The sequence below is a fragment of the Schistocerca serialis genome, chromosome 5 (genome assembly GCF_023864345.2).
Source record: "Schistocerca serialis cubense isolate TAMUIC-IGC-003099 chromosome 5, iqSchSeri2.2, whole genome shotgun sequence".
NCBI classification, from domain to species: Eukaryota; Metazoa; Arthropoda; class Insecta; order Orthoptera; family Acrididae; genus Schistocerca; species Schistocerca serialis.
In genome coordinates, this window is record NC_064642.1 from 839,211,319 (window position 1) to 839,226,289 (window position 14,971).

Consider the following 14,971-nt stretch of genomic DNA (forward strand, 5'->3'; position numbering starts at 1 on the left):
AAAATTTCCTGGCAGATTAAAACTGTGTGCCGGACCAAGAGTCGAACTTGGGACCTTTGCCTTTCATGGGCAAGTGCTCTACCATCTGAGCTATCCATGCACGACTCACAACCCGTACTCACAGCTTTACTTCCACCAGTACCTCGTCTTCTACATTCCAAACTAAAAGGTACGTTGCTTGGCGAGCTTCCAGAATGCACTTTCTTTTTCTAGCTGTAGGAAAAACATGCGCACGAGCACACACACACACACACACACACACACACTCACACACACACACTCACATGCGCATGCACGTCTCCTTATTTTGTGGTCGCTCAACTGCCAGCTCTTTACTGGCCCACGGTGAGTGTTCTGGAGTGAGGTGGGGCTTTAGAGTGGGGTAGGATGGGGTGGGTTGAGGCAATGTGAGGGATGGAGAGAGATGGGAGGGGTTTGGAGGGAAGCATTTAGTGGCTCGTGGGAGAGTGGGGAGCCATCTGTGGGCTAGCTAGGGGTGCAGGTAGAGGGGTCAGGTGACAGACAGCTGGGTACTCATAGATTAGGGTGTGACGTGAGATAACAGCACACAACTAGCTGATTGGGAGGGGGGGGGGAGAGGGGGGGGAGGGGCGTGTGTGTGTGTGGGGGGGGGGGGGAGGGGGCTGGGAGTTAACTTGGATTTAGACCAGGAAGCAAAGGATGTGCTGTAAGTATGGCTACGAAAGTTGAGTATTCTTAAATAAGATCAGCTGGTGCCAATGTATTGGAAAGTAACTGGCACACAAAGCGCAATTGTGGCTCCTTTTTCTTTATGAATTTTAAATAGTCTGCAGAGCAAATTGAATTAGGAGGATCAGGCATTTGTGTGGGTCTAGGAAAGTAAATTGTAGGGCCAGATAAAAGGCGCGCAAGACAGGAGGGGTACTACTGCTCATCACTGCTGTATCGTGCTACTAGTACGTGTCTGTGTGAGTGCACCGAGAGTGGTGTTGCCGTACTTGCGTCTTTAAATTGGTCACCGACTGATCATTGCAGGCTGGCTGCTGGAGGCCGTCTCTGGGAGCCAAGCGTGCCGTGCGGTCCCTGCCATGCCATCTGCTGGCGACTTGCACATATGTAAGTGTGGAACAGTGCTGACTGACTCTCTGTGTGATTCTAGTTTGTAATGTGCACATCAGCGTTCTGTGTCTTGTTGAGTCCTTAGAGGCATATTGTTCGGAGGTTATTATTAAAGCCATATTTGTGCGACTTGGATCACACTTCAGTATTACTTGGTTAGTACATCACCACAAACATAAGGACCGGGGATGTACATGCTTTGACAGTTTGCTACGTCTCTTTCTTCTAGGACTGACATGGTAGCTGCCTTGCATTTCTTAATGACTCTGACCTTGTCAACCACAAACCGAATCGTAGTACAGTCATGATTTCCCTGAAGAGATTACATGACAGCAGAGACTTGTAAAATTGTGTTACCCATTTCTCTAGCCAGTGAAGATTCATTCTATACCTTCAGATACAGTGTCATGTAGGAGTAGAACAGCAAGAAATACGTAGCTCCTCTAACAGTAATGACAGTTTATCACCTCCCAACACTACATGTGCCAATGTTTCAGTGCATTTTTGAATATGTTTGTTAACAGATTCATCAACACAAGAAAAATTTATGATCTCAGTAGCATCTTATTTCTTAACTCATACTTTACTATTCATCAGAATCTTCATCACTGCTCTTTGATTCGTCAGAGCTCCCTGCTGTACTTTGTTTTATTTCATAGTCAGAATTAGTTGAAATACCACCTATCGTATTTACTCAAATCTAAGCCGCACTCAAACCTGAAAAATGAGACTCGAAATAAAGGAAGGAAAAAAAAAAATTCCCGAATCTAAGCCGCACCTGAAATTTGAGACTCGAAGTTCAAGGGGAGAGAAAAGTTTTAGGCCGCACCTCCAAATCGAAACAAAGTCAGTCCATTGTAATATGAGACACAATTTAGTTCGAGTGAATGACGATACAGCTACAGTAGTTTGGTTCGAGTGGTAAGCGTAGCACTTAAGCTTTACCAGGTAGCCATTGCTATGCGTCAGGCGCTCCGTCCGTATTTATACTGGTACCCTTCCTTTTTCACGTGCTTCATCTGGTTTGAATCGATTGCTTATTTTGCTTTGATCTGATAAGTGCCATTTTCCTTGTTATAGGCGTTTATGTCACTCTAAGCTGAAAATGCATTACTGTACTGTGTCATGCATTGTTTGTCGCATTCTGATAGTGCGTGTTTGCGGCCTGTCATCACTCGTGGCATAGAGAAATTGTCTCATTAGCGGAACAATGGCAAGAGACTACTATTTCTTGTTACATACACTGCTGCTTTCTTTGATAATGATCAACAAGAACCAAATAATAGACTGCGTATGATAGAACATGTTCTGAACGAGAGTTATTCGAAAATTTTTCTCCATTTGAAAATCTTTGCGGCCGCTTCTTTAGTACATCAAATTCTGAACAGAAATTAGAGTCATCTTAGATATAAAAATCTAGTCAGTTGCCATGCTTCATTTCTGACTGTATCACCATTAGGCATAAGAATAATACGAATATAAACATGACACGATACGTATATTCTTCCGCATTTGCTGTTGTCTCACTCTAGTTTCGTAGTTTATTAGGCAGACAGGATTTAAATAAGATAGCAGCAAACACGAAAGAATACGTGGCAAAATGTTTATATTCGTATTACTCTTATTATGAAGAGAATACTGCATGTGATTCACATTTCATCAGGTTCCTATTAGCAACCATCTCTTCTCACAGGTAGGAAAACATTCAGAACGTAGAGTTGGCCATATTGACAAACATCCCAAACAGTCTTGCCAGTCGGATTTTCGTAATACATTGAAGTTCTGCTACATTCGAAGATGAACAATACGGAATTTGTATTTACTTCTTTGGATAATGTATGAAAATTGTCTTCCACCTTTTTTTTTTTAATTTATTTACTGACGCAGAGGTTTTGGCGCCAGTATTTATCTTTGTGCCTATGAAGCATGCCTGTGTAGCGCTACATATATTCGACGGCAGAAGTTAGTTGTTTCAGCACCTACTGACATTTTTCAGAACTTCCACTTGCTTTGCACTCGATTCTAAGCCGCAGGCGGTTTTTTGGATTACAAAAACCGGAAAAAAAGTGCGGCTTGGATTTGAGTAAATACTTCTTAAGTATTATCTTTCAAGTCAACACCTGCTAATCTGTGAGACCGAAATGATGAGCCATACTACTCTATTTCACTGTGCCTGTTTGTTTCATTTGTATAACATTTTATTCCATCATAGATGCTGCACTTACAGTTTCATAGATGCATTGCAGCAGCAGACACAATAAAAGTAGCAATCAGCAGTGCTTAGTTTGTTGAATGGGTAAAAAATATGCCATTGTCCCAGTTCCACATATCCCCAAAATTTGATTCTGCCAAATTCTGTACTCTCTGAAATCGAATGTTTAATCCAAAGATGAAAGTGAACAAGTTTGATGCAGTATTGCTAATATTGTTTATTACGCATCTTGCTGAATGAAGAGCATACCGTGTCTTTTCTGAAAGGTTTGGAGAAGTAATGCACATACCAGTTTTCTAAAAACTTACATTGAGATTGTGCTCTCCTTCCTCTTGTACAAATTAGTAGAGCCCTTTGGATTACTCCACAATATGCCTCTTGGCAAGGTGGTAACGACAGTATTATGAAAAGGATAGATTGGCACTCACTGTATAGTGTAGATGTTGTGTTGCTGGCAGGGGGTTGGGGGGGGGGGGGGGGGAAACACCACCTATTAAACACGTAAGCTTTTGGTGCAAACCCCCCCCCCCATTCCCACACACACACACACACACACACACACACACACACACACACACACGCGCAAATGCAGATCACACATACATGACCACTGTCTCTGGCTGCTAGGGCCAGACTGGGAGCAACTGCGCATAATGGGAGAAACAACGGTCATGGGTGTGTGTGTGTGTGTGTGTGTGTGTGTGTGTGTGTGTGTGTGTGTGTGTGTGTGTGTGTGTGTTTTGTCCACTTTGGAAGAAGACTTTCTGATCGAAAGCTTACTTGTTTAGTAGTCTTTTTGTTGTGCTTGTCTGTGACCTAACATTTCCTGTATACAGTGAATAGCAATGTATCTTTTTTATAATATGGTCATTATTCCAGCCTAGATTTTCTATTGTTTGTTTCCTTTTAAGACCTTATAAAGACAGTTACTGACAATTTCTTTTTTTCTTATTGGAGAAAAGTAAAACCATATGGGGGCCAGACGTAGATTGTAAATGAATATGGAATAGAGTATTTTTATTCTCCCTGTATGCAGTGTCAATAACGTCACCTCACACACTTCGTTTCTGGCAGCACCTCCTTCTCAACACATGACTGTCCCCCACCACCTCACCATAGTCTTCAAGTTATATCCTATAGCACTTCTGGGTGGACAAATAGATGAAGGATGTAGTTTCAAACAGTATAACTAAACTTAAAAGTCAAACTGCCCTTTTATAGAGACTGCCATCATTATTTAAACATACTAAACAACATCAAAACAGTCAAAAGAAATTATTTTTCAAAAGAGCAGAAAGTTGTAGTGAAATTCATGAAAGGATTGTTTTAAATTGTTATATCTTAAATCAATAAGTATGTCAGCATTTCCCAGGATTTTCTGGCTTAATTAAGACTAGGTCATGCCACCACAGTGGTCAGACAGTGGACTTGCCTTCGAGAGAACAACGGACCCGAGACCCATCGGGCCACCAAAATTTGGGTTTCCCTTGATTTCCCTAATTGATTTAAGGCAAATGCTGGGATGGTTCCTTCGAAAAAGATGACATTCGGTTGAGGAAGCTAATTTCTGTGGCAGGTCTGATGACACAGTGCTGGTGGAAGCACGAGTATTTCAGAGCACACCAATCATTGCACATTGTTAAACATAGGGCTGTGCTGTAGACAACCCCTGTATGTTCCCATGTTGACAACACTGTTGAATTACAATTTCTGTGGCTCAGGAGCATTGAGATTGGGCAGTGAATCAATAGAAATGTGTCATCTGGTTGAATCATTCGTGTTTCGCATTACACCTGCTTGACTTTTTTGTGCACATACACTGTCAACAGAGTGAATTGGTGCTTGAAAGGTGCACTTTGCTACAGACTTAGGCCAGTGGGAGCAATATTATGCTATGGAGGACATTCACCTGGTCTTCTATGGGTCCTGTGGTAGTAACTGAAGGCTCCATAACAGCTTTGTTCTGTGTGAACATTATTGTGCACTGTCCACACTCTGTCCCTAATGAAGGTGACATGTTTCAACAATATGACTTTCAGTGTCACGAGGCCAGAATCAAATTCACCCCTTCTGAATCTGATGGAATACACCTGCGATGATATCAGATACCAGTTCTGCACCCAGAAACCACTGATCTCCAATTTATGGGAATTACATGACCTGTGCTTAGACATGCGGTGCTGCATAATGCTGGGAACATACCTCACATAATGTTGGGAACATACCTGAAATTTATTGAACTTGTCCCACACAAAATCACTGCTGTATTGTGTTCCAACAGTGGACAAACACATTATCAAACAGGAGGTCATAGTGTTTTGTCTCATCAGTTTATATATTCAATGCTTGAATGAAAGGTGTGCTCTTTTCCTTTTTTTCTGCCATTGCGTGTATGTGTAAAGCAGGATGTTCTACCATATGGGCTTGTTTATATGAAGGCTGTCAGTGTTACTACCTGCACAGATACTAAATGCTCCTTTTGTGAAGACCTTTTATCTTGAGATCACTTTTAACTTTGTTTCACAAATGGCAGCACAGTTTCAAGAAAGCTTCATAATTTAATGTAATAGTTAAAATAATACCTTCAGCAAAAGATGTGTGCGTTGGAGTGGGAAAAAGGATTGGAGATGTATGTAGTTTAATTTTCTTAAATTGTTAAGAAGGTTAACAGTTTGGCATGCTAAGATAAATTCCCACATTCTCTAAAAAGAGAGAAAAAGATTAATTTAACAGAATCAGTGAGGTATACAAATATAACAACAGACTTGTAGAACCATTATTTTGTAGGTTAGATTAGATTAGATTCAGCTTTTGTTCCAAGACCCAAAACATGAGATGATTCTCATGGGTGAGTAACATGCCAGAAAGTATAACATAAAAAATATAAAACATTTGAATACCCTGATCATTTGTCAGGAGATTGTCAAACTAGGTGAATACAATACAAACTGTAACAGCTAATATTTTCAGAATTGATACGCTGTCAGACCGAAACATTGTTATGCACTATTCATAAATTTATCAAACAAAAAGTACATAATCTTGACTGTTATGACAAAGTGCTCTCAGAACTGAAATCTAACAGACATTCTTATTTAAGCTGGCCTAACAGCCACTGTTAAGATATTCATGTATAGAGTAGGATGAGTTGCCTATCAAAAAGTCTTTCAAACTCTGTTTAAACCATGCTTTATCTGATACCAAGTTTTTAATGGTGTCTTTCTTCCACAGATAAATTGTGTTGTAATGCGAGGTTTTAATGAAGATGAAGTGTGCAGTTTTGTGGAGTTAACAAAAGAGAAAAATGTTGATGTAAGATTTATCGAGTACATGCCTTTCAGCGGCAACAAATGGAATGATGGGAAGATGGTCTCCTTTAGTGAAATGCTCCAAATAATTAGAAAGCAGTGGCCTGATTTTGATCCTCTTCCCAATGGGCCCAATGATACCTCAAAGGTACGTGCAGTATTACATATGAACATACATTGAAAATAATTTAATGTTTATGACTTACTACCGATCACAAGAATACTTCACATCTGCTGGTGGTATGAGAGATGGACTGGTTTAGTTACATATTTCTCATCCCATTCAGTAAGTCTGTCCTGGCCTGGGTTTCTCTGCAGCTTCTCTGCAACTCTCCCCATTTCCTAAACCTTGACAATCCTTTTATTTCTTCCCTTTTCCTTCCCCTTCATTGTTTCTGCCAGAAGAAGAAGCCACTGACTCCAAAAGCTTGCACATTTCCATAACTTTAAGGGGAGTTAGAAGGGGAAAACATTCTTTTTCACTTTTTTGGGTTTTTATCTGATTATAAAATTTGCAATTCTCCAACTAAAATGATATGTATATTACTTATAAACTTGTGTGGGAAGTATTTTATTTTATTTTCTAAAATATAATCTACACCAGTTGAAAATGTTAAAATTTTTACATGCCTAACGTGAAGACCTAATAAAATCGGTAATTTCTTATATACAGGGTAGTCCATTGATTGTGACCGGGCCAAATATCTCACGAAATAAGTGTCAAACGAAAAAACTACAAAGAAAGAAATTTGTCTAGCTCGAAGGGGGAAACCAGCTGGCGCAATGGTTGGCCTGCTATAAGGCGCTGCCATAGCTCAAACTGATATCATCTGTGTTTTTTTTTAAATAGGAACCCCATTTTTTATTACATATTCGTGTAATACGTAAAGAAATATGAATGTTTTAGTTGGACCACTTTCTTCGCTTTGTGATAGATGTCGCTGTAATAGTCACAAACATATGTTTCATAATTTTAGACGAACAGTTGGTAACAGGTAGGTTTTTTAAATTAAAATACAGAATGTAGGTACATTTGAACATTTTATTTCGGTTGTTCCAATGTGATACATGTACCTTTGTGAACTTATCATTTCTGAGAATGCATGCTGTTATGGCGTGATTACCTGTGAATACCACATTAATGCAATAAATGCTCAAAATGATTTCTGTCAACCTCAATGCCTTTGGCAATACGTGTAATGACATTCCTCTCAACAGTGAGTAGCTCGCCTTCCGTAATGTTCGCACATGCATTGACAATGCACTGACGCATGTTGTCAGGCATTGTCGGTGGATCACGATAGCAAATATCCTTCAACTTTCCCCACAGAAAGAAATCCGGGGATGTCAGATCCAGTGAACGTGCGGGCCATGGTATGGTGCTTTGACGACCAATCCACCTTTCATGAAATATGCTATTCAATACTGCTTCAACCGCACGCAAACTATGTGCCGGACATCCATCATGTTGGAAGTACATCGCCATTCTGTCATGCAGTGAAACATCTTGTAGTAACATTGGTAGAACATTACGCAGAAAATCAGCATACATTGCACCATTTAGATTGCCATCGATAAAATGGGGGCCAATTATCCTTCCTCTCTTAATGCCACACCATACATTAACCTGCCAAGGTCGCTGCTGTTCCACTTGTCGCTGCCATCGTAGATTTTCCGTTGCCCAATAGTGCATATTATGGCGGTTTAGGTTACCGCTGTTGGTGAATGATGCTTCATCGCTAAATAGAACGCATGCAAAAAATCTTTCATCGTCCCGTAATTTCTCTTGTCCCCTGTGGCAGAACTGTACATGACGTTCAAAGTCATCATCATGCAATTCATAGTGCATAGAAATATGGTACGGGTGCAATCGATGTTGATGTAGCATTCTCAACACCGACGTTTTTGAGATTCCCAATTCTCACGCAATTTGTCTGCTACTGATGTGAGGATTAGCTGCCCCAGCAGCTAAGACATCTACTAGGGCATCATCATTTGTTGCAGGTTGTGGTTGGTGTTCCACATGTGGCTGGACACTTCCTGTTTCCTTAAATAATGTAACTATCCGGCGAATGGTTCAGACACTTCGATGATGTCGTCCAGGATACCGAGCAGCATACATAGCACACGCCCCTTGGGCATTTTGATCACAATAGCCATACATCAACATGATATCGACCTTTTCCGCAATTGGTAAACGGTCCATTTTAAAACGGGTAATGTATCATGAAGCAAATACCGTCCGCACTGGCGGAATGTTATGTGATACCACATACTTATATGTTTGTGACTATTACAGCAGCTGGCCGGAGTTGCCGAGCGGTGCTAGGCGCTACAGTCTGGAAACGTGCGACCGCTACGTTCGCAGGTTCGAATCCTGCCTCGGGCATGGATGTGTGTGATGTCCTTAGGTTAGTTAGGTTTAAGTAGTTCTAAGTTCTAGGGGACTGATGACCTCAGAAGTTAAGTCCCATAGTGCTCAGAGCCATTTGAACCATTTTTGACTATTACAGCCCCATCTATCACAAAGCGAAAAAAGTGGTCCAGCTAAAACATTCATATTTCTTTACGTACTACATGAATATGTAATAAAAAATGGGGGTTCCTATTTTAAAAAAATGCAGTTGATATGAGTTTGACCTATGGCAGTGCCATCTAGCAGGCCAACCATAGCGCCATCTGGTTTCTCCCTTCAAGCTAGACGAATTTCATTCTTTGTAGTTTTTTCATTTGATGCTTATTTCGTGAGATATTTGGCCCGGTCACTATCAATGGACCACCCTGTAGAAAGCTGTGGATTGCTGTGTTATAAAGGTTAAATTATGTGTTTGCATTGGTAGCACTGTCAAAAATAGTATCGTATCTTTTCATAGTATAAACATGCTTTGTATATCGAAGTGCTAACGTTCTTCCGAGGAAAAGTGACGAATAGACTGGTAAATCTCTCAAAAAGTATGACTCCAAAATGAAGTGTTTTTAAGAAATGTGGGTTTCATGGTAATAAATTTTTGTATAAAGAGAAACTTTGCGTTCAGCATGTGGTGTGTGAAGTTACAGACAACGAAATACTGGCAAACTCATGAGTATCTAGCGAAACACCCATTAGTGCTTCGAAGATTAAAATGAAACATAGTGATAACACAGTTATCTCAAAACAAAACTCATGTAAACGGTAGGTTAGGTTATATTCTGATACATTTACACAACCTAACAGGGGTGTTATGTGAATGTGTGTGCTGTATGTATGTGGAGGGCCAGTTAGTTTACATGAAGACATTGAGGTATCAAATGGACTAGCCAGGAAACGTATCATTAATTCTGCCAGTTGTAAATATACTCATTCATTTTGGAATTCTGATAAGTGTAAAGATAATTATTTTGAAATAAATGTTAGGTGGTTTTATGGATTGAGAGCTATTGGCAAAGGTTACACTGCAGCAGAAACAATGTGTGTCATGATGTATATGCCACGCCCACTTTGTAAAATGGACAAGTATGCAGGATTTATTGGAGCTGCTGTGAAATCTGCTGCATGTGAGTCAATTAAGTGTGCTGCAAATGAAGCTGCTGAAATAAACGATGGTATGATTGACATATCCGTAGCTTTTGGGGCGCTTGGTAGTAGCGCAGCTGCATTTCTAAGAATTCTGTTGCTACAGTGACCAGTGTGGATACTGGAAAGCTAATAGATTTCCAGATTTTAACCAAACATTGTTATAAGTATAAATCAGGGCATGAAGAAGGGCATATCTGTGACAGAAATTATGAAGGACAACTAGTCGTACGGAGGCCTGTGCAGCTGTTGAAATTTATAATCGATCTGTAAACTAAAGGCGAGTGTGTTACACTAAGTTCTTAGGTTATGCAGACTCAAATGCATATAACAGTGTAGTAGCCACTCAGCCTTATGGTGAGAAGCTTATCACAGAACTGGAATGTGTTCGTCATGCCCTCCTGGATCTGGTTCATGGTGCAATTACCGCAATGCCCAGTACTCAAACAGGTCATACAGCCATAAACATTATATCCCAGCAGCAGTTGTGGATATCATAAAACCTGTTTACAGAGACCTGGCAATCCTGAATTATTGAAGAAGTGTCTGCATTGTCAGACTCAAAATCCCAATGAGTCGTTCAATAATCTTATAGTGTCAGTGTTGTCGTAACTGCCGTCTGCGTCATGTCTGCTGTGCAGCGAGTTACGCTAATTTAAGTATTAACTCTATTTTTCTTACTTGTCACTTCTTCTTCCATGTGTTTTTGCTTTTAGGAAGCTTTTTATTGTCGAGTGCTAGTAATAGTGTTCCATAGATTTTGTGTTTGTTTTGAATACAGTCAGAGAGAGTCCGTTTAGTAAGCCATAGTGCCAGTAGTGCTAGTGTTTGTTTTCAATACAGTCCAGAGACAGGTAGGGCTATTTTCATTGTTTTCTACAGGAAGTGTCTAGTAACCACAGTTTAGTCAACTATCAGCCACCTTTAGTGAATTAGCAGTCTAGTTATAAGTTGATTAACTCTCTACAGTAAATTGATTTCTTAGGATGGATAGGATGTGTGACTGCTGTGTATGGACACAGGTGGAGCTGGCCACTGTTCGCGAACAGCTGAACGTGTTGATGGCCGCGGTTACCCGTCTTCAGGCTGCTGCCTTGGAGTGTAGCGGCAGTGGGGAGTCTGGTGCTTTGCATGGTACACCCCAGGTGATACATGCTTCACCCACTGACCCTTCTGTCGACACATCTTTGCGGGTACCGGGCGCGGTTGGGCCACCCTCTTCCCAATGGGAGTGGTGGGTTCAGCAGCATTCGCGGCGCACGAGGCGGAGGGTCAGTGTGGAGGCTGGCTGTGTGGCATCGCCCGTTCTGCCTGTGAGTGGACATGTGGCCACTCCTTCAGCAAGGTCTGAGCAGGCACATGGGGGGAGGGGTTTATTAGTTATTGGGAGCTCCAACGTTAGGCGGGTGATGGAGCACCTTAGGGAAATAGCGGAAAGGTCGGGGAAGAAGGACAGTGTTCACTCTGTCTGCTTGCCGGGGGTCTCATCTGAGATGTGGAGGAGGCCGTGCCAGCAGTGATAGAGAGCACTGGGTGCACCCGACTGCAAATTGTTGCTCATGTCGGCACCAATGACTCCTGCCGTCTGGGTTCAGAGGTCATCCTCAGTTCATACAGGCGGTTAGTGGAGTTGGTGAAGGCGGAAAGCCTCGCGGGGTGGAATCTCAGCTAGCTATTTGTAGTATCGTTCCGAGAACCGATAGTGGTCCTCTGGTTTGGAGCCGAGTGGAAGGCTTAAACCAGGGGCTCAGACGATTCTGCGGAGATCTGGGGTGCAAATTTCTCAACATCCGCTATCGGGTGGAGAAATGTAGGGTCCCCCTGAATAGGTCACGCGTGCGCTACATGCAGGAAGTGGCTACAAGTGTAGCGGAGTATGTGTGGAGTGCACATGTGGGTTTTTTAGGTTAGAGAATTCCCTCCCTAGGCCCGACAAGACACCTCCTGAGATGCGGCAAGGTAGGAGTAGACAAAATGCAACAGGGAATAACAATATTAATGTGCTAATAGTAAACTGCAGGAGCGTCTATAGAAAGGTCCCAGAACTGCTCTCATTAATAAACGGTCACAATGCCCACATAGTACTAGGGACAGAAAGTTGGCTGAAACCCGATGTAAACAGTAATAAATTCTAAACTCAGATTGGAATGTATACCGCAGAGACAGGCTGGAAAGTGAAGGGGGAGGCATGTTTAAAGTGATAAGAAGTGCAATAGTATCGAAGGAAATTGACGGAGATCCGAAATGTGAAATAATTTAGGTGAAGGTCACGGTTAAACCAGGCTCAGACATAGTAATTGGATGTCTCTATAGGCCCCCTGGCTCAGCAGCTGTTGTGGCTGAGCACCTGAAGGATAATTTGGAAAATATTTCGATTAGATTTGCCCAACATGTTATAGTTCTGGGTGGAGATTTTAATTTGCCCGATATGGACTGGGAGACTCAAACTTTCATAATGGGTGGCAGGGACAAAGAATCCAGTGAAATTTTTTAAGAGCTTTATCTGAAAACTACCTTGAGCAGTTAAACAGAGAACTGACTCATGGCGATAACATATTAGTGACAAACAGACCCGAACTATTTGAAACGGTTAACGCAGAACAGGGAATCAGTGATCATAAAGCGGTTACTGCATCGATGATTTCAGCCATAAATAGAAATATTAAAAAAGGTACGAAAATCTTTCTGGTTAGCAAAAGTGACAAAAATCTGATTTCAGAGTACCTGATGGCTCAACACAAAAGTTTTGTTTTAAGTACAGATAGTGTTGAGGATCAGTGGACAAAGTTCAAAACCATCGTACAATATGCGTTAGATGAGTATGTGCCAATCAAGATCATAAGAGATGGAAAAGAGCCAGCGTGGTACAACAACCGAGTTAGAAAACTGCTGAGGAAGCAAAGGGAACTTCACAGCAAACATAAACATAGCCAACACCTTGCAGACAAACAAAAATTACGCGAAGCGAAATGTAATGTGAGGAGGGCCATGCGAGAGGCGTTAAATGAATTCGAAAGTAAAGTTCTATGTACTGACTTGGCAGAAAATCCTAAGAAATTTTGCTCTTATGTCAAAGCGGTAGGTGGATCAAAACAAAATGTCCAGACACTCTGTGACCAAAAAGGTACTGAAACAGAGGATGATGGACTAAAGCCGAAATACTAAATGTCTTTTTCCAAAGCTGTTTCACAGAGGAAGACTGCACTGTAGTTCCTTCTCTAGATTGTTGCACAGATGACAAAATGGTAGATATTGAAATAGAGGGATAGAGAAACAATTAAAATCACTCAAAAGAGGAAAGGCCGCTGGACCTGATGGGATACCAGTTCAGTTTTACACAGAGTATGTGAAGGAACTTGCCCCCCTTCTTGCAGTAATGTGCCGTAGGTCTCTACAAGAGTGTAGCGTTCCAAAGAATTGGAAAAGGGCACAGGTCATCCCCGTTTTCAAGAAGGGACGTCGAACAGATGTGCAGAACTGTAGACCTATATCTCTAACATCGATCAGTTGTAGAATTTTAGAACATGTATTATGTTTGAATATTATGACTTTTCTGTAAACTAGAAATCTACTCTGTAGGAATCAGCATGGGTTTCGAAAAAGACGATCGTGTGAAACCCAGCTCGCGCTATTCGTCCACGAGAATCAGAGGGCCATGGACACGGGTTCCCAGGTAGATGCTGTGTTTCTTGACTTCCACAAGGCGTTCGATACAGTTCTCTGCAATCGTTTAATGAACAAAATAAGAGCATATGGACTATCAGACCAATTATGTGATTGGATTGAAGAGTTGCTAGATAACAGAACGTAGCATGTCATTCTCAATGGAGAGAAGTCTTCCGAAGTAAGAGTGATTTCAGGTGTGCTGCAGGGGAGTGTCGTAGGACCGTTGCTATTCACAATATACATAAATGACCTTGTGAATGACATCGGAAGTTCACTGAGGCTTTTTGCGGATGATGCTGTGGTATATCGAGAGGTTGCAACAATGGAAAATGGTACTGAAATGCAGGATGATCTGCAGCGAATTGATGCATGGTTTAGGGAATGGCAATTGAATCTCAATGTAGACAAGTGTAATGTGCTTCAAATACATAGAAAGAAAGATCCCATATCATTTAGCTACAATATAGCAGGTCAGCAATTGGAAGCAGTTAATTCCATAAATTATCTGGGAGTATGCATTAGGAGTGATTTAAAATGGAATGATCATATAAAGTTGATCGTGGGTAAATCAGATGCCAGACTGAGATTCATTGGAAGAATCCTAAGGAAATGCAATCCGAAAACAAAGGAATTAGGTTACAGTACACTTGTTCGCCCACTGTTTGAATACTGCTCAGCAGTGTGGGATCCGTACCAGATAGGGTTGATAGAAGAGATAGAGAAGATCCAACAGAGAGCAGCATGCTTCGTTATAGGATCATTTAGTAATCGCGAAAGAGTTACAGAGATGTTAGATAAACTCCAGTGGAAGACTCTGCAGGGGGGATGCTCAGTAGCTCGGTACGGGCTTTTGTTGAAGTTTCAAGAACATACTTTCACCGAGGAGTCAAGCAGTATATTGCTCCCTCCTACGTATATCTCGCAAAGAGACCATGAGGATAAAATGAGAGAGATTAGAGCCCGCACATAGGCATACCGACAATGCTTCTTTCCACGAACAATACGAGACTGTAATAGAAGGGAGAACCAATAGAGGTACTCAAGGTACCCTACACCATCAGGTGGCTTGAGGAGTATGGATGTAGATGTAGATGTAGACCAAAAAATGTTTTTCTTGTAATGAAGACACTA

At 41.4% G+C, this 14,971-nt stretch overlaps 1 protein-coding gene across 1 annotated transcript in view; it reads left to right on the plus strand.

Moving 5' to 3' along the window:
• LOC126480969 (molybdenum cofactor biosynthesis protein 1-like) overlaps positions 1 to 14,971 on the plus strand; it is a 343,445-nt gene that overhangs the window by 296,316 nt on the left and 32,158 nt on the right. The window contains exon 4 of the mRNA XM_050104404.1: positions 6,545 to 6,769. Within this exon, the coding sequence (XP_049960361.1) occupies positions 6,545 to 6,769 (225 nt within the window). The remainder of the gene's footprint in view (positions 1 to 6,544; positions 6,770 to 14,971) is intronic.